Source organism: Nomascus leucogenys, unplaced genomic scaffold, assembly GCF_006542625.1.
Source record: "Nomascus leucogenys isolate Asia unplaced genomic scaffold, Asia_NLE_v1 000880F_78355_qpd_obj, whole genome shotgun sequence".
NCBI classification, from domain to species: domain Eukaryota; kingdom Metazoa; phylum Chordata; class Mammalia; order Primates; family Hylobatidae; genus Nomascus; species Nomascus leucogenys.
The window spans coordinates 29429-49180 of record NW_022096412.1 but is presented as its reverse complement, the minus strand read 5'-3'; the positions used below and the strand labels follow the sequence as shown (position 1 = coordinate 49180).

At 41.4% G+C, this 19752-nt stretch overlaps 1 gene segment (V, D, J or C); it reads left to right on the top strand.

The window, feature by feature from the left end:
* Positions 1-8219: 8219 nt before the first annotated feature.
* LOC100597161 lies at positions 8220-14770 on the top strand. The segment is given in 3 exon segments: positions 8220-8283; positions 11798-11995; positions 14240-14770. Coding segments are annotated over 2 exon segments (498 nt in total).
* The last annotated feature ends 4982 nt before the right edge of the window (positions 14771-19752 follow it).

The following is a 19752-nucleotide window of genomic DNA, read 5'->3' as shown; positions in this document are numbered from 1 at the left end:
TAAAGAATAAGAGGAGGGAAGAAAGATTGGAAACTTCTATGCAATAGTGAAAAAAATAAGAAACTCAGTAAAAAAGTGGGCATACCTTAAAAACAGGCATTTCACAACAGATGAGACCCCAATAGCCAATAAACATTTTTAAATGGTCAACCTCATGAGTGATCAGAAAACACAAATATGTATTTTAAACCAAAAATAAAATACAATGTGTTGCCCATTTGACTGGAAAAAAATAAAACAGCCTGATAATATCAAGTATTGGAGAGGATGTAGAGTGAGGAAACTCCATGGAGGACCAATCATTGCAAATGTGGGAATGTAACTCAATACACGAATTTGAGGCCAATTTGTAAATTGAAAAATGCGCACACCCTGCAACCAAGAAGTAGCCCTTGCAATATTTTTGAAAAGACAAAAACGTTATGTAAATGGAATCCTGCAATATGTGACCTTTATACTCAGCATAATGCCCCTCAGATCCATTCAAGTCATGGGTATCAAGAGCTCATTTTATTTTTTTTATTTTTTTTTACAGACAGAGTCTCACTCTGTCACACACAGTGGATGAAAGGGGCTGGGCAGAGACCAAACTACACCGGTCGCGGTCAAGAGATCTTTATTGGAGGTATCGAGCGGCACCACGCAAGGAGAAGGAAGAGAAGAGAGAGAGGGCTGCTGGTGTGCTGGGTTTTATATCCCTTGGGCCTACATGGATTGGGCTAGAGGCGGGCCCAAGGGAAGGCGGGAGATGCTTCTTTCTGGTTGGCCCTCCTTTGGCGGGTTCAGACAGTGCCCGGTCAAGGAGGGGAGAAGAAGCCGGAACCGGCCCCATCTTAAGGTACGGCGCCATTTTAAGGTACCCCATGTTACCTAAGAGTGGAGTGCAGTGGCGAGATCGTAACTCACTGCAGCCTCGAACTCCTGGGCTTAAGCATCCTCCTGCCTCAGCCTCCCAAGTAGCTAGGACTACAGGTACGGGATACAACATACAGCTAACTATTTTTTTTATTTTTTTTAGAGACATGGTCTCACTATGTTGCCCACGCTGGTCTCAAACTCCTAGGTCAAGCGATTCTCCCACCCCTACTTCACAAGGTGCTGGGATTATAGGTATGAACCACCGTGCCCAACTCACTACTTTTTAATACTAATTATTCCATGGGATGGATGTACCGCAGTTTGTTTTACCATTAATCTATTGTAGGACATTTTGGCTGATTCCAGTTTTTTTTAATACAAATAAAACCACTATGAATAGTTTTGTATTATATACGTTTTTGTGCTGATGTAAGTTTTCATTTTTCTGGGATAAGTTTTCCTTTCTTTGGGCTTTTGCTGTATCCTTGATATTATAATATGTTACATCTTCAGTTTTATTCTATTCAATATATAATCTTTTATTTTCCTTGAAATTTCCCATGGATTGTTTAGAAGTGTGTTGTTTTGTTTCCAAGGGTTTGGCATTTTTCCCATTATTTTTCTATTATCGATTTCCAGTTTGATTCCAGGTGGTCAGAGAACACATTCCGTGTGATGTCAATTCTATTAAATTTGTTGAGGTTTGTTACATGGCCCAGTATATGGCAATTTTGGTATATGTTCCATGGGCACTTGAAAAGAATGCGAATTCTGCTGGTGCTGGTTGGAGTTTTCCAGCAATGTTGATTTATGATCTTCCTCATTGATGGTGTTGTTGAGTTTGATGTGCTCTTATGATGGCAGCTTTAACATTCTTGTCAGATAATTCTAACGTCTCTGTCATGTCGGTATTGGCGCCTTTTAACTGTCTCATTAAAGCTGAGATTTTCCTGGTTCCCCTGGTTCCTGTTGGGATGCGTAGTTTTCAGTTGAAATCTGGACTTTGGAGTATTGCGTTATGAGGCTTTGGATCTCATTTAAACTCATCTCAGCCAATTTCCTCTCTTGCCACTCAGGAAGGAGAAGTTAGGGTGTTTGAATGGAGCAGAGCCGTTACTGCCTAAGAATTGTTTTACAGGGCTTCCGCTTTCTCCTTTGACTAGAGAGAGCCAGCTTTTTATTAGGGCTTTTTGTTTTTCTGGGCCTGTTGCTGTTTCCGAGTTGACAAACTTCTCCAGAACCAAGTCTGGAATGGATGAGGCAAAAAGAAACCCCAGGGAATGCACTGCTGGGTTGCTCCTTGGGTCCCAATGTTCCTAACTGGTCTGCCTTCTTCTCTCCACCTTCCAGAGTCTTCATAAGTTTGCTTTACGTACAATGTCCAGGGTTTTTATTTTACTTGAGAGAAATAGGTAAAAATAATTCTACTCCATCTTTCAGGAAGCAAAAGCCCCCTTGTGTATTTTTTTAAACTTTCAAAAACAAAACAAAAGGCAGCTGCAACAGTAAAGAAGCTAGTAACACCCTTGGTGGGAAATTCAAGTCCAAATACACATTTTAAGTTTGGCTAGCCATTGAGAATATCAGAATAGTTCAGGTTTTAAACAAATTTATATTTATGATTACACATATACCAAAAGCTGAAGGCATCTTATATTTACTAAGCACCTATTTTGTCCTTGTTAAGAAGACAGAATGCCATTCCCTAGGAAACGTGGCCTGGCAGCTATAGCTGAGCCACCTTGCCACTAGAGCACAGAGCAGGGATGCAGTAGCCCTGCCCCAGCCACCCCTCCAGACAGGATTCTTTCTCTGGAAACTGTAGGTAGCATTAAATCGTCCTGGAACACAACAACAAAAGAAGAAGGGAAAGAAAGAAAGAGAGAGAGAGAGAGAGAAAGAAAGAAAGAAAGAAAGAAAGAAAGAAAGAAAGAAAGAAAGAATAAAGAGAGAGAGAAAGAAAGGAAGGAAGGAAGGAAGAAGAAAGAGAGAGAGGAAGGAAGGAAGAAGAAGGGAAGGAGTAGGGAAGGGAAGGGAAGGGAAGGAAAGGGAAAGAAAGGAAGGAAGGCAAGAGAAAGAAAGAAAAAGAAAGAAAGAAAGAAGAAGGAAGGAAGGAAAGAAGAAGGAAAGGAGGGAAGGGAAGGAAAGGAAGGAAGCGAAGAAGAAAGAAAGAGAGAAGGAAGGAAGGAAGGAAAGAAGGAAGGAAGGGAGGGAAGGGAAGGAAAGGAAGAAAGGGAAGGAAAGGAAGGAAGGCAAAAGAAAGAAAGAAGGAAGGAAGGAAAGAAAGAAGAAAGAAAGAAAGAAAGAAAGAAAGAAAGAAAGAAAGAAAGAAAAGAAAGAAAGAAGGAAAGGAAAAAGAAGGAAGGAAGGAAAAAAGGAAGGAAGGGAAGGGAAGGAAGGGAAGGAAGGAAAGAAAGAGAGAAAGAAAGAAAAAGAAAGAAAGAAAGAGAGAGAAGGGAAGGGAAGAAGGAAGGAAGGAAGAAGGGAAGGAAAGAGAAGGAAGGAAGGAAAGAAGGAAGCAAGGGAGGGAAGGGATGGAAAGGAAGGAAGGGAAGGAAGGGAAGAAAGAAAGAAGAAAGAAAGAAAGAAAGAAAGAAAGAAAGAAAGAAAGAAAGAAAGAAAGAAAGAAAGAGAAAGAGAGAGAGAGAAAGAGAAAGAAAGGGAAGGGGAGGAAGAAAGAGAAAGAAAGAAAGAAGAAAGAAAGAAAAAGAAAGAAAGAAAGAAAAACAAAGAGGAAGGAAAAAACGACAGCAATTACTTTTGCAACAACCTAATATAAGTTTCTTAATAGTTAAATATTCTGTTCCATGCATTGTTGCTGGATACCTTATAAATAACAGGGCCTCCTATGACCTGAATTTCCCAAGTTACTAGTTGAGGGTTTGAACTAGTATTAAAAAAACAAGGAGGCCAGGCGTGCTGGCTCATGCCTGTAATCCCAACACTTTGGGAGGCCGAGGCAGGTGGATCACGAGGTCAGGAGTTCAAGACCAGCCTTACCAACACAGTGAAACCCCGTCTCTACTAAAAATACAAAAATTAGCTGGGCATGGTGGTGCGCACCTGTAATCTCAGCTACTCAGGAATCTGAGGCAGGAGAATCGCTTGAACCTGAGAGGCGAAGGTTGCAGTGAGCCAAGATCACGGCATTGCACTCCAGCCTGGGTGACAGAGGGAGACTCCATCTCAAAAAAGCAAAAACAAACAAAAACAAAAACAAAACAAGGAATCTGTAAAACAGACACTAGAAGTATATGCACTTTTATTTTCACTCTATGCTGTCCAATGCCTACTGCTATTTCCCTTCATATTTAACCTCCAACAGTGGCATTTTGCTCCCTCCAGACCACTTGATTGGAGCTCATGTGCTCCTACACAGTACCTCCAACCAGAGAGAGTGAAGTCCCACAGAAAGGCATAACAATCACCAGTAATTTTGCATTTATTTTACATTGTGGCTTGATACAGAGTACTCAATGAATGCTCTTTGAATCATATTTAATAAATATGTGTATTTGGGATTGTATCATATTGCAGCTACCTGGATATATAATTTAATTAGAAAAAAATAATTTGTGTGGCTCAATGAACAAATGACTTTTCTTTCTCTCTCTTTCCCTTTCTTCCTCTCTCTCTTTCCCTTTCTCCCTCTCTCTCTTTCTTCTCAGTTGATGTTGCTGGAGTTCAGTGTTGTGCAGATGGCAGTGACAAATGCCATGGGCACATGAGATATGATAAAAGGTCCCTGAAGAAGGTGGAGAACTGGACATCTTATGAAATTTTCCAGAGTGGGTACTGGATCTCTCCTGTCTAGCACCATGCTGGCCTCAGTCCAAGAGGAATTTCCTTCCAGAGACCAAGGACAGTGATTGAGGTGGGGAGAGAGATCATAACACTGAGACTTACATGGGGACACCAAACAGAAAAAAGGTGGCAAGTATAGAGAATTCTTTCTTCTGGACAGTCTTCTCTGTTCTAACTGTAGCAAAATTCTCCCCCAGTGGATGCTAGTGCACAACACTATATATGCTATGTTTTTTCCTATACGTACTTACCTATGATAAAATGTATTAATTAGTCACAGTAAGAGATTAACAACAATAACTAGTAATGAAAAAGAACAATTCAGTAAAATAAGAGTTACTTGAGCACAAACACTAGGATATCATGACAGTCAGTCTGATGACCAAGAGGGCTACTGAGCATCTAAATAGGAGGGTAAGTGTAGACAGCATGGAGATGCTGGACAAAGGGATGATTCAGTCCCAGGCTGGTATGGAGCAGAAGGGCATGAGATGTCATCACGCTACTAAGGCACACAATTTAAAATGAGTAAATTCTTATTTCTAGAAATTTCTATCTAATATTTTCAGACTACAGTTGCCTACAGGTAACTGAAACCCCAGAAAGCAAAACTGTGGATAAGGAGGTACTACTGTACATCGTCCTTTGAACCAACTTTATCATTTGCTAGTATATACATATATACCTACATACATACATATACACATACATGCACACACACTTGCACACACACACACTCACATCTACTAATGTTGGAATAAGTTTGCTAAATAAGATGCACAACTTGTTAATGTCCTACAGAGCAATAAAACCATAACCATTGGAGTTATCTTTTCTACTAGATAAAAATCCATTATTATTTTCATAAAGTTTTCTTTACATTAACATCTGACTTTTTGGAATCTAGTTTTTAACCAATCATAAGCAGAAAGCAAACGAACTGTTTCTCTAGTGAATCAAATATCCTCGAAAAGATAGTCATCTTTTGCTTTATTTTTATATAAATTATTTAAAGTTTTAAATAATTTAACATTCACGATAGTTTGTGACTGTATATTTTGACTTGGTGCTTCAAACTTATTTTGTACGTTTATATATCATGCTTGCCTCAATTTTTTATTCACTTTTCCTGAATTTTGCTGGATTGGTTTATTATTTTTGTCTATTTCTTTTCCTTCTAGTGGTTTGGGAGGGTTTTTTTTATCCCATTACTATTGAATGCTTGTTAACTTGGCCCTTTTTCTTTCAATCTCTATTCCCAGGGCCTGAAGCATGAGGGCCAAGCTGTCTGTAACCAGTAGAGAGATGACCCAGGTGTTATTCCACTCTCCACTGCCCACCGATCACCATTCCCAGCCCCGATAGCTCTGAAGTATGGCTTTTCTGGGGCTCTGTGGGGAAAACTAAAACTGGCTGCTTCAAAGACTCCTCCTGTTTTTGCAATGGAAAAAATGTTTTTAAAGTCCAGTTTCTCTATGAATTCAATGACATGGTTTAAATCTCTGTGGTGTTCTTCAAAGTTTTTTTCTTCTAATAGGACCTCTCATGATTCTCCAACCAAGAAATAAATTCATTATCATTTTTGTATTTCTTCTGTCATTGCAAAGGAGGTTTTGAAAGAGTGGAGGACACGCTAATGAACTCAAAAATCCACACTATTCCTTGTCTCCATCTGTTGTTCATTTGTTGCTTCCATTGGCCTGTCCACCTCCTATCCTCCCTCTTAGACTTGGAACTCTAGCCTCAGCCAGGGTAGGGAAAAGAAAGAGAGATCAGACTGTTACTTTGTCTATGTAGAAAAGGAAGACACAAGAAACTCCATTTTGATCTGTATCCTGAACAATTGTTTTGCCTTGAGATGCTGTTAATCTGTAACTTTAGCCCCAACCTTGTGCTCGCAGAAACATGTGTTGTATGGAATCAAGATTTAAGGGATCTAGGGCTGCGCAGATGTGCCTTGTTAACAATATGTTTGCAGGCAGTATGCTTGGTAAAAGTCATCGCCATTCTCCATTCTCGATTAACTAGGGGCACAATGCACCGTGGAAAGCCGGAGAGACCTCTGCCCAAGAAAGCGGGGTATTGTCCAAGGTTTCCCCCAACTGAGACAGCCTGAGCTATGGCCTTGTGGGACGGGAAAGATCTGACCATCCCCCAGCCTGACACCCGTGAAGGGTCTGTGCTGAGGAGGATTAGTAAAAGAGGAAGGCCTCTTGCGGTTGAGATAAGAGGGAGGCCACTGTCTCCTGCATGCCCCTGGGAACAGAATATCTCAGTGTAAAACCTGATTGTACATTCGTTCTATTCTGAGATATGAGAAAACCGCCCTGTGGCTGGAAGCGAGATGTGCTGGCGGCAATGCTACTGTTACTCTTTACTACACTGAGATGTTTGGGTGAGAGAAGCATAAATCTGGCCCACGTGCACATCCAGGCACCATACCTTCCCTTGAACTTATTTATGACACAGATTCCTTTGCTCACATGTTTTCCTGCTGACCTTCTCCCCACTATTACCCTGTTCTCCTGCCGCATTCCCCTTGCTGAGATAGTGAAAATAGTAATCGATAAATACTGAGGGAACTCAGAGACCAGGGCCAGCGCGGGTCCTCCGTATGCTGAGTGACGGTCCCTTGGGCCCACTGTTCTTTCTCTATACTTTGTGTCTTATTTCTTTTCTCAGTCTCTCATCCCACCTGAGGAGAAATACCCACAGGTGTGGAAGTGCTGGCCAGCCCTTCGAGCCAGGATTATCAGCGCATTTGGGAGTCTGAAAAACCAAGCCCAAACTCATCGATTTCACAACTGCATCCAGAGCCAGCCTGAACCGTAGTTGCCCATGATTTCTATGCCTTAATATGAGAAGAGAACATAGGGGCTGGGTGCCAAGTAGGTAGACAGAGAGGGCAGGGAACTCTAAGACAGAGCGTGAGGGGCTCGTTCCTCTTGCAAAATGAAACAAAAACCACAGCACTGAATATGTAAATCTCGGTGGCTGAACCCCTCCTAGGATAGTAAGCCCTGACACAATTGCTGCTATCTTCTGTTTCTCTCAAGGAAGTCAAAAAACACCTACAGCCTTACTGTCCCCTTGGAAACAAGATGAACATCTACATTTTCTAGAGTGGGACCAGAATGTCTGTACATATTTATGTCCTGTGCATTTGCACATGGCCGGACAAAGGACTTTGCTTCTGCCAGCACATCTGTCTTCAGATATGAGAGGAAACAGACACAACCCGGAGGCAGCAAAGAAGCAGTTCTTTGTCAAGCAACCTCCTCTATCTCCCTTCTTCCTGGCTAATGGGGCAGCCTTGATCCTTGGGAATCCAGGACAGATATCCACTCATGACAAACTAGCTGGAAGAATGACAACCAATCAGATTCCAAGCACCACTGGATGTGAACCACAGAATTTCCTCCTCTCCTTGTGGAATATCAGCTTACGTCTGACAAAAAAATGTAAAACTGAAAGAGTTACAGTCTTAAGGAGGAGTCAAGCTAAAGCAGAAAGAATCACCTACTCTGGACTCCAGCATGACTGCTGAGCTCAAATATATATATAGAGAGAAAGAACCACAAACTTGAAGATGGATATCAGCTACAGACTTTCCTGAGTCAGGTAGGGAAACTGCCATCCCTCAAACCTTGCAAAAGGCAAACTTAGGCCATTGTGTCCCCTGACATACTGGGTGATGTACTCTATGTTCCTGATGTGAGGGGAACTTCCAAAATTGCCTAGTAAATTGTGCCAAATAAAAAGCAAAAATGATATTTCTTGAAATGTTACACCTGAGGAACATTGCTAAAATAATTTATCAGTAGTTTTCAGGATGATTTATAGATGTGCATTGAAGTGTGTGCTTGTGCTCTCTCTCTCTTCTCTCTCTCTTTCTCTCCTCTCTCTCTCTCTTTCTTTCCTTGCCCCCCTCCCTCCCTGACTTTCCTTCCTTTCCCCTCCACAGCAGTTTATATTTTTTTTCTGATAATCTAACTTTGCTGGGGGTTCAATGTAAAGCAGCTTCAGTGATAACTTAGTTGGAATGCTCCCCAAGAAATTCTATTTCCAGCACTCTTTTACATGAAATCCAAGAACCTCTCAGACTATCTTACTGACACCTTGCCTTTCCTCAACAAATCAGTCTTATCAATGTCCATCACAGATGTTTTGTAGAGTGGTGGATCCTGGCAGAGTCTCACAGATGCTTCTGAGACATCATTCGCTTTCAAAAAATGAACCACACACATCCTAAAGATCTCACCCCCTTCCCATGTTTCATTTCATGTTACAGCAAACATCACAACAATCATTCCTACAGATCACCACTGCATGTGATCAGTAAAATAGTTTTTGCAACACTGGTACTTTTGATAATCATCTTTTATTGTTTGCAAATACTGCTTTACAATAGCTATTCAGTTGCACTGTTCATATTAGATTTCCAGTTAGCTCACTTAGGAACATTAGTCCCTCGAACAGCTCAGTCATCTTTTTCATTCCTGTTTCTATCCCCTACATCTCTTTCATTTGCAGAAGACCATCTCTTACACTGAAACAGGAAAACTTTTACCTTTTTGGCATGCTTGATTTAAAGATTACAGAAAAGTATTTGACAAAGAAAACTCACATATGTGTGTACGTATCATTTAAAAAGTTATGTTTATGCATTGCACCGGAATATTCAGAATGCTAATAGGCAATGTCAGAGTTTACTGTTTTTCAAAATTAGTACAGTTTTATTATTTCTAAAAACTATAAAATGAATATCTTCACATAACCATACAGAAGAGTAGGAAGAGATGGCATAAAGTGTCATTGTTCCTCTTCTGCAATCACAGGAGAAAACTACCAAGCACAATTAATGTGTCCTTTAAAATTCAGCCTGTATTTATATACATATAGAATCAATGCAGATGGGATCATGATATCTTACCACACATCCTCTTCAGTGACCTGCATTTTCACAAACACCTTCCATGTAACTATACAGAAGTCTACATCTTCCTCTTATTGTCTGCTTTGTGCTACATTGTAAAGCTCTAACACAGTTTAACCAAACTCCTATTAATGAGGATTTCAGTTATTTTTCACTTTTTAAACAATATTTCCATGCATAGTCTTATACATACGTCTGCACACACTTATCCCAGTCTAAGGAGTTCCTTTTACCTTCCCCTATCCCAGCATTCCCTGTCATGCTTGTTGCTTCCGTTGGGTGACTTTACTCCTGGAGTATAATCTGCCTATAGTTCAGTTAAGTACATGGGCTCTGAGTTTAGGTCACAGCTCTGCCACTTCCTGCCATAAGCTAGTTCCTTGACCTCTCTGCCCTCAAGCAGGGGATAATATTAGTTCCTAGTTCATAGAGTCTTGGGAATAGTTAAATGTGATGATCCACGTAAAATGTCTGGCACTTAGTAAGTGCTCAATAAATGTCACCCTTTATGATTGGTATTGCGTGTATGTCTGCAGAGAAAATCAGTTTGTGTCCCCTTTAAAAAAGGACCATGCCCTTGGTCAGCTCTTTTGCACGTTAAATTTCACTTGCCAATGTTAACTCTCCACCTCTAACTTGATCCCTCTCATTCCTCATCTTCTGGTGAGACCAACTGCTGATTCTGCTATTCAAGGCAACTGGCAAAGCTGCCAGTGACAGAATCAAATAAACCTACCCCTAATCTTTAGAATTGTAGTTACGATTTCTGTTGTAAAAGTTACTATTGTGGTAGTCAGTATTAGTCTTTGGTGTATGATAGCTTCTCTGATCTATTATTGATTTTCAACTATGTATTTTTTTAAAAAATTTATTCTGAAAATGTTTGTTAAGCATTTGCTAAGTAAAGATACTGGACTGAGCCTCCCAAATACAGGACAAATAAAACATCAAATAGCTTATAATTTAGAAGGGTAGAAGAGAATCTGAAAGCAGGTAAAAATAAGCAGGCACTCGGCCGGACACGGTGGCTCACGCCTGTAATCCCAGCACTTTGGGAGGCTGAGGTGGGCGGATCACGAGGTCAGGAGATCGAGACCATCCTGGCTAACACAGTGAAACCCCGTCTCTACTAAAAATACAAAAAATTAGCAAGGTGTGGTGGCGGGTGCCTTTAGTCCCAGCTAGTCGGGAGGCTGAGGCAGGAGAATGGCGTGAACCCGGGAGGTGGAGCTTGCAGTGAGCCAAGATCGCACCACTGCACTCCAGCCTGGGTGACAGAGTGAGACTCCATCTCAAAAAAATAAATAAATACAATAAAAAGTAAAAAATAAGTAGGTACTCTAGGCCCAGTGACCTGTCTCTGTACTCTGTAAATTGAGGTCACCTGCTCAGGGCTAATCTGAGAGAAGGTCTCTCTTCAGTTGAATTTTGAAAGACAATTAGCAGTTCACAAGCTAATCCAGGTAGACAAAGATGTTCCCAAGCAGAGGGAGTGCTTGTAAAAGCTGGAGGCCATAGAAAAACTCTAAGGAGTGTAGGGAGGTGGGAGTAATGTATGGAAGGGGTGGAGATGGAAGGTTAAGAGAGATACAAGGCTGCAAAAATGGAGCTGGGCTCAAAAGAAAATACTTCAGTGTTGTTGATGAGATTACTGTGGAAACACTAGGGAACACTGAGACTCCATGGCAGCTCTGAAGATGGCATGCACCTGGTCCAGCTCAGTAAGAGCTGTGCTCTTCCTGTGCCATGAAAACAGACAAACCAACCAAGTAAAGTCTACTTTTCTACTCGGTTAATCTTCACTTTGGTTTCGTATACCATCTGTAGCTACATTTCAAAATGCATTTCCAAGTTATTAGCCTTAATTTGATAAATATTTAGTCTACCTTTTTTAAAAGAACATTGCAGCAAAGGAGAAGATAAAATGGTGAGATAACCTGTAATTATTACACATTGAGAAGCTGATGATTTCCATAATTACACTAAATGAAGTTTATCCTTTGCAAAAGCCCCCCAGCCCACCCCAAAAGAAAGTACAAAAAAAAGGCCATTCTTTTAATTGCTTGTTTTTCTTTGTAATTTATATTCAGTCTACTTTCTAAAAAATAAATAAATAATAAGCAGTCCAGATGTGGCAAGTTGCTAAAGAAAGAAACCATCAGGCCGTAGACATAAATATATTCCCTTCTTGGATTTTAGATCTCACCTAAGAAAATAAACACATGCTATGTCAGAGAAGCCTCAGGGCTTCCACACCTGCTCAAAAAGGGAGTTCAGCTTCAGCAGCTGACCCAGGACTCTGTTCCCCTTTGGTGAGAAGGGTTTTTGTTCAGCAAGACAACGGGGAGCTCTCACTGTGGTGGACGTTCGGCCAAGGGACCAAGTTGGAAATCAAACGTGAGTAGAATTTAAACTTTGCTTCCTCGATTGTCTGTGTCTTCTGTTCCCTGTGTCTATGAAGTGATCTATAAGCTGACTCTGCAATCAAACTCTGACATCCTTCAGGGAAAAGAGAAAGATAAGTCTGTAGTCAAACTCGCAAATTGATTGTACATTTTCTTTGAAGAGCAAGCAAGATTCAGTCATTGGGTGAGAATAACTTGTCTAAGTAATAGCTTCAGAAATGTCCTGGGGAACATAACATGTTCTGGACAGAGCCTTGGTCAATTGTCAGAAAGGGAGTTTTTGTATAGGAGGGAAGTTAAGAGGAATCATTGTGCACAGTGATACAAATAATGCCACTAATGGAAAGAGAACAGAAACGTAATGGGTGCTGAGCTGGGAACACTAGGGAGAAGACCGATTTTTTAGAGATTTCAGAAATAAAATTCACACTCATTATGATATCTCATTAGTGAAGATTTCCATTGGGGATTGTAAAGAATTTAAAGCTTTTTTTTTCAGCGCTATTTAATTATTTCAATATCCTCTCATCCAATGTATTTAAATAATAAAAGCTCAACCAAAAAGAAAGAAATATAGAAATACGTAATTCTTTCAGAGTAAAAATCACACCCGTAACCTGGCCACTGAGGGTTTGATCAATTCACTTTGAATTTGGCATTAAATACCATTAAGGTATATTAACTGATTTAAAAATAAGATATATTGGTGACCATGTTTTTAATTTTCAAAAATGTAGCTGCCAGTGTGTGATCATATTTCAGTTGTACAAAATATCTAAACCTATAGCAATGTGATTAATAAAAACTTAAACATATTTTCCAGTACCTTAATTCTGTGATAGGAAAATTTTAATCTGAGTGTTTTAATTTCATAATCTCTAAAATAGTTTAATGATTTGTCATTTTGTTGCTGTCGTTTATCCCAGCTGATTTCAAAAGTGATATTTAAGGAGGATTATTTTGGTCTGCAACAACTTGATAGACTATTTCAGGGCCTTTTTAAAGCTCTATTAAAACTAACTTACAACGATTCAAAACTATCTAACTGTTTTAAACTATTTCAAAATTATTTTAGAGCCTTTTGAAAACTCTTTTAAACACTTTTAAACTCTATTAAAAGCTAATAAGATATCTTGAAATAATTTTCATATCAAATACATTAATTATTTAATGTTTAAATGCCAGATGAAAAATGTAAAGCTATCAAGAATTCACCCAGATAGGAGTATCTTCATAGCATATTTTTCCCTGCTTATTTTCCAGTGATCACATTATTTTGCTACCATGGTTATATTATACAATTATCTGAAAAAAATTAGTAATGAAGATTAAAAGAGAAGAAAATATTAAACATAAAAGGTTCAGTCTTTCATGTTGAACTGCTTGGTTAACAGTGAGTTTAGTTTAAAAAAGAAAAACTATTTCTGTTAGCAGCTGACTTCTCCCTATCTGTTGACTTCTCCCAGCAAAAGATTCTTATTTTTCATTTTAACTACTGCTCTCCTACCCGGCGGCTGGAATCCCTCAGAGGGGGATTTCCAAGAGGCCACCTGGCAGTTGCTGAGGGTCAGAAGTGAAGCTAGCCACTTCCTCTTAGGCAGGTGGCCAAGATTACAGTTGACCTCTCCTGGTATGGCTGAAAATTGCCGCATACGGTTACAGGCCTTGAGGCCTTTGGGAGGGCTTAGAGAGTTGCTGGAACAGTCAGAAGGTGGAGGGGCTGACACCACCCAGGCGCAGAGGCAGGGCTCAGGAAGGTTTTAGCCCAGCCCAGCCCAGCCAGAGTAACCCCCGGGAGCCTGCTATCCCAGGATAGTCCTGGAAGAGGCACAGGGGAAATAAAAGCGGACAGAGGCTTTCCTTGACTCAGCCACTGCCTGGACTTCTTCAGACCTGTTCTGAATTCTAAACTCTGAGGCGGTCAGATGATGTGGCCTCTCTTTCCCTAAAGCATTGAGTTTACTGCAAGGTCAGAAAAGCATGCAAAGGCCTCAGGATGGCTGCAAAGAGCTCCAACAAAACAATTTAGAACTTTATTAAGGAATAGGGGGAAGCTAGGAAGAAACTCAAAACGTCAACATTTTAAATACGCTTCTCGGTCTCCTTGCTATAATTATCCAGGATAAGCATGCTGTTTTCTGTCTGTCCCTAACATGCCCTGTGATTATCCGCAAACACCACACCAAAGGGCAGAACTTTGTTACTTAAACACCATCCTGTTTGCTTCTTTCCTCAGGAGCTGTGGCTGCACCATCTGTCTTCATCTTCCCGCCATCTGAGGAGCAGTTGAAATCTGGAACTGCCTCTGTTGTGTGCCTACTGAATAACTTCTATCCCAGAGAGGTCAACGTAAAGTGGAAGGTGGATAATGTCGTCCAGTCGGGTAACTCCCAGGAGAGTGCCACAGAGCAGGACAGCAAGGACAACACCTACAGCCTCAGCAGCACCCTGACGCTGAGCAACACAGAGTTCCAGAAACACAAAGTCTATGCCTGCGAAGTCACCCATCAGGGCCTGAGCTCGCCCGTCACCAAGAGCTTCAATAGGGGAGAGTGTTAGAGGGAGAAGTGCCCCAGGCCCCCCACCTGCTCCTCAGTCCCAGCCTCACCCCCTCCCATCCTTTGGCCTCTGACCCTTTTTCCACAGGGGACCTACCCCTATTTCGGTCCTCCAGCTCATCTTTCACCTCACCCCCCTCCTCCTCCTTGGCTTTAATTATGCTAATGTTGGAGGAGAATGAATAAATAAAGTGAATCTTTGCACCTGTGGTTTCTCTCTTTCCTCATTTAATAATTATTATCTGTTGTTTTACCAACTACTCAATTTCTCTTATAAGGTACTAAATACATAGTTGTCCTAAGGTGCATCACTATTTATAAAAATCATCCTTCATTCTATTTTACCCTATCATCCTCTGCAAGACACTCCTCCCTCAAACCCACAAGGCTTCTGTCCTCACAGACCCCTGGCTGTGGTAGGAGAGACTTGCTTCCTTGTTTTCCCCTCCTCAGCAAGCCCTCATAGTCCTTTTTAAGGGTGACAGGTCTTACAGTCACATGTCCTGTGATTCAATTCACTGAGAATCTACCAAAGCAAATTTTTCAGAAGAAGAAACCTGCTATAAAGAGAATCATTCGTTGCAACACGATATAAAATAACACAATAAAAGCAACTAAATGAACAAACAATAGGGAAATGTCCAAGTTCATCATGGTACTTAAACTTAATGGAATGTCATGCCTTATTTACATTTTTAAACATGTACTGAGGGACTCCTGTCTGCCAAGGGCCTTATTGAGTACTTTCCACAACCTAATTTAATCCACACTATACTGTGAGGTTAAAACATTCATTAAAATGTTGCAAAGGTTCTATAAAACTGAGAGACAAATACATTCTATAACTCAGCAATCCCACTTCTAGATGACTAAGTGTCCCCACCCACCAAAAAACTATGCAAGAATGTTCAAAGCAGCTTTATTTACAAAAGCCAAAATTGGAAATAGCCTGATTGTCCAACAATAGGATGAATCATTAAACTGTGGTATGTTCATATATTAGAATACCCAATAAGGAGAATTAACAAACTACAACTATACCTACTCACACAGATGAATCTCATAAAAATAATGTTACATAAGAGAAACTCAATGCAAAAGATATGTTCTGTATGTTTTCATCCATATAAAGTTCAAAACCAGGTAAAAATAAAGTTAGAAATTTGGATGGGAATTACTCTTAGCTGGGGGTGGGCGAGGTAGTGCCTGGGAGAAGACAAGAAGGGGTTTCTGGGGTCTTGGTAATGTTCTGTTCCTCGTGTGGGGTTGTGCAGTTATGATCTGTGCACTGTTCTGTATACACATTATGCTTCAAAATAACTTCACATAAAGAACATCTTACGCCCAGTTAATAGATAGAAGAGGTGGAGAGGAATAAGTAATAGGTCAAGACCATACAGCTGGTAAGTGGGGGGCCTGGGATCAAATAGCTACCTGCCTAATCCTGCCCTCTTGAGCCCTGAATGAGTCTGCCTTCCAGGGCTCAAGGTGCTCAACAAAACAACAGGCCTGCTATTTTCCTGGCATCTCTGCCCTGTTTAGCTAGCTAGGAGCACACATACATAGAAATTAAATGAAACAGACCTTCAGCAAGGGGACAGAGGACAGAATTAACCTTGCCCAGACACTGGAAACCCATGTATGAACACTCACATGTTTGGGAAGGGGGAGGGGCACATGTAAACCTTGACCCTTCTTCATTCTATGGGGCACTCTGGCCCTGCCCCTCTCAGCTACTCATCCATCCAACACGCCTTTCTGAGTACCTCTCTCTGCCTACACTCTGAAGGGGTTCAGGAATAACTAACACAGTATCCCTTCCCTCAATGGACTGACAATCCCTTTGTCCTGCTCTGTTTTTCTTTCCCGTCAGTACTGGGACAGTGGGGAAGGACAGTCATGGAAAAACTGCATAAGGAAGCACCTTGCCCTTCTGCCTCTTGAGAATGTTGATGATTATCAAATCTTTCAAACTTTGGAGGTTTGAGTAGGGGCGAGACTCAGTAATGTCCCTTCCAATGACATGAACTTGCTCATTCATCCCTGGCGGCCAAATTGAACAATCAAAGGCAGGCATAATCCAGTTATGAATTCAAACCTTCTTCTCAGAAGACAACACTCTGAAGTGAGACCCACCCATAACGTAAGCAAGTGAAGACAGGTGCTGCAGGTGGAACTGTGTCCTTCAAAAAGGTATGCTCAACTCCTAGCTCTTGGTATCCATAAATGTGACTTTATTTGGAAATAGGGTCTTTGCAGAGGTAATCAAGTCAAAATTAGGTCATACTGAAATGTTTCTGAGGCTGCAGTGAAAACGGATCATTCATATATTGCTGGTGGGAATATAAAAGCATATAGCTACTCTAGAAAATAGTTGTCAGTTTCTCGAAAAACTAAACAAAAGACACCTACTATACGACCCAGGAATTGTACTCCTTGGGAATTTGCCCCCAGGAAATAAAAACTTATGTCTACACAGAACCCATACATGATTGTTCACAGCAGCTTTATTTGTTGTAGCCAAAGCTAGAAAGAGCCAACCCATCCCTCAATAGGCAACTGGCCTAACAAATTGTAATATATCCATGCCATAGAATACTATGAGGCAATAAAAAGGAATGAAGTATTGATACAGAGAACAACTGGAGTAATTCTGAAGGACTTTCTACGGAGTGAAAAAAGCCAATCTCAAAGGGTCACATACCATGTGATTCCTTTTATGTAACACTGTTGAAGTGACAAAATTATAGGGATAGAGGACAGATTCTGGTTGCCAGGGGTTAGGGTGATGGAGAAAGAAGAGTAGAGGAAACTATAAAGGGAGAGCTTTGTGATCATGGGATAATTCTGTATCTTGATTGCAGTGGTAGTTACAGACATCTAGACATGCGATAAAATGACAGAGAACTGTACACGCTTATCAATGTCAAATTCTTGGTTTTAATATCATACTGTAATTATGTAAGAAGTAACCATCAGGAGAAACTGGGTGCAGGGCACATCAGACCTCTGTGCTTTATATCCTGTCTTTGCTACTTTCTGTGAATCTATAATTATTTCCAAATAATTTTTTTTTTTTTTTTTGAGACAGAATCTCACTCTTTTGCCCAGGCCAGAGTGCAGTGGCGCTATCTCGGCTCACTGCAAGCTCCGCCTCCCAGGTTCACGCCATTTTCCTGCCTCAGCCTCCCGAGTAGCTGGGACTACAGGCGCCCGCCACCGTGCCCGGCTAATTTTTTATATTTTTTTAGTAGAGACGGGGTTTCACCATGTTAGCCAGGATGGTCTTGATCTCCTGACCTCGTGATCCGCCCGCCTCGGCCTTCCAAAGTGCTGGGATTACAGGCGTGAGCCACCGCGCCTGGCCCCAAATAATTTTTTTTAACTTTTTTTTATGCTGGATCTGAGTGGGCCCTAAATCCAATGGCTGGTGTCCTTATAAGGAGAAGGAGATTGGAGATGCAGCAACACATAGGTAGAAAGCCACGTGACCAAGAAGGCAGCGACCAGAGGGCTGCAGCTGAGAGCCAAAGAGCACCAAGGATTGCTGGGAGCCACCAGAAGCTGGAGAGGTGTGGGATGGATTCTCCCCGAGAACCTCCAGAAGACACTAACTCTGCCTGTGCCTTGAATTCAGATTTCTGTCTCCAGACCTATGAGAGAACAAACTTCTGTTGTTTTACGGCTCTTAGTTTGTGGTACTTTGTTAGGGCAGACCCAAGAAACTACTACAATAGGGATGGCCAAGAAGACAGCGTACCTCCGAAGGAACTCCCTTCTACACTGATGAGCCAGACCCCAGCAAGGGTTCACCTCCCCAGGTGGCTGGCCAAATCCACTCACAGAAATCGGGCTCCGCAGGTCTGAGAGTTACTCAAATCCAGAAAGTTCAGGTCAGCATGAGTTAAAAGCCATGCAGACAACAGATGTAGCCTGCTTCTCCTGAGACGTGGTATGCTTTTGGCTCTAAAAATGAACCTTGGCATGAGAATGCCCTTACTCTGACATGTACAGGCTGTGTGGCCCTGAGCACATTTCTTAATCAGCGTGGGCCTCCCTTTCTCACCTGTAAGGTGCAGATCATGATGCTAATGCCTGGTAGGTAAAGAATTGTGAAGATTAAAAGAGATAGCATGAGTAAAAAGCTTAGCACACTGCATGGCTCCAAAGCTCCCTAGGTCCCATGGTAGAAGTGAAGCAAGAGAAGAAAAGAAAAAGAGAAGAAATCAAAGAGGGAGGGAAAAAGAGAAGAAATCAAAGAGGGAGGGAAAAAGAGAAGGGAGGAGAGAAAAAAAGTGAGAAAAATATGTCTGCCAAGGAAGACAAGGAAGGCCATCCCATGATATGCCCCACCTGTGGTAGGATGGGCGTCATTTCTCCAGGTCAGAGATGGCAGCTTGGCATACTGCGTGGCTCACCAAGCATGAAACAGCGGTCATTCTGAGAGAGAAGAGGCAGGCCCACACCCATGGCACAGAGCCACACATCAACTGTGGGAGAGGAACGATGCCTGGACATTGGGGGAAAACAGGTTATGGATGCCATGGAGACTAATACACAGTAAGAAAAATTAAAACTTCCTGGTAGTTGGCAATGGGGTTAGTATATAATAAATGTCTAGTGTCACAAGATTGGGGCACTCCAAATGTTAATCACCATCTCCACTGACACTCTTATCAGCCCCCTACACCATCCCAAGTCCGCTTGGGCACACAATTCCACTTGTCCCTCCCTCACCCTGTCTGTGGGACAAGGAGCTTCACTGGTCATTTCAAAGTCTTTTTCTGACTCTAATGTCTATACATCAGAGTGGGGTCCTCTGTGGCTTCAAAACTGGACTGCAGCTTTCTATTTTTAACTATTTTTTCTATGAGAACAAGTTTTTAGAATTTGCCATGTTTCCTAGAGTTGGTGCTAATACATTCACCCCCACAAGTCCCTGAGCAAGCCAATAAGTTGAACATATTATTTTGGAGAAAAGAGAAAGGGAGAAGAGAGGATAAGTACATGAATTTTAGAAGAACAATAAATGGAAGATAGAAAGAAATTGGGAAGGGCAGGGAGGAGGAGGTGAAGGAGGAGAAAGAGGAAGCAAAGGCTGACTGATGGAGGATAAGAAATGAAACAGAAAGAGAAAAGAGGAAGCCAGATCGATGTTTGTGTGTTTCTTTGTCTTTTCACACCGTGCCTT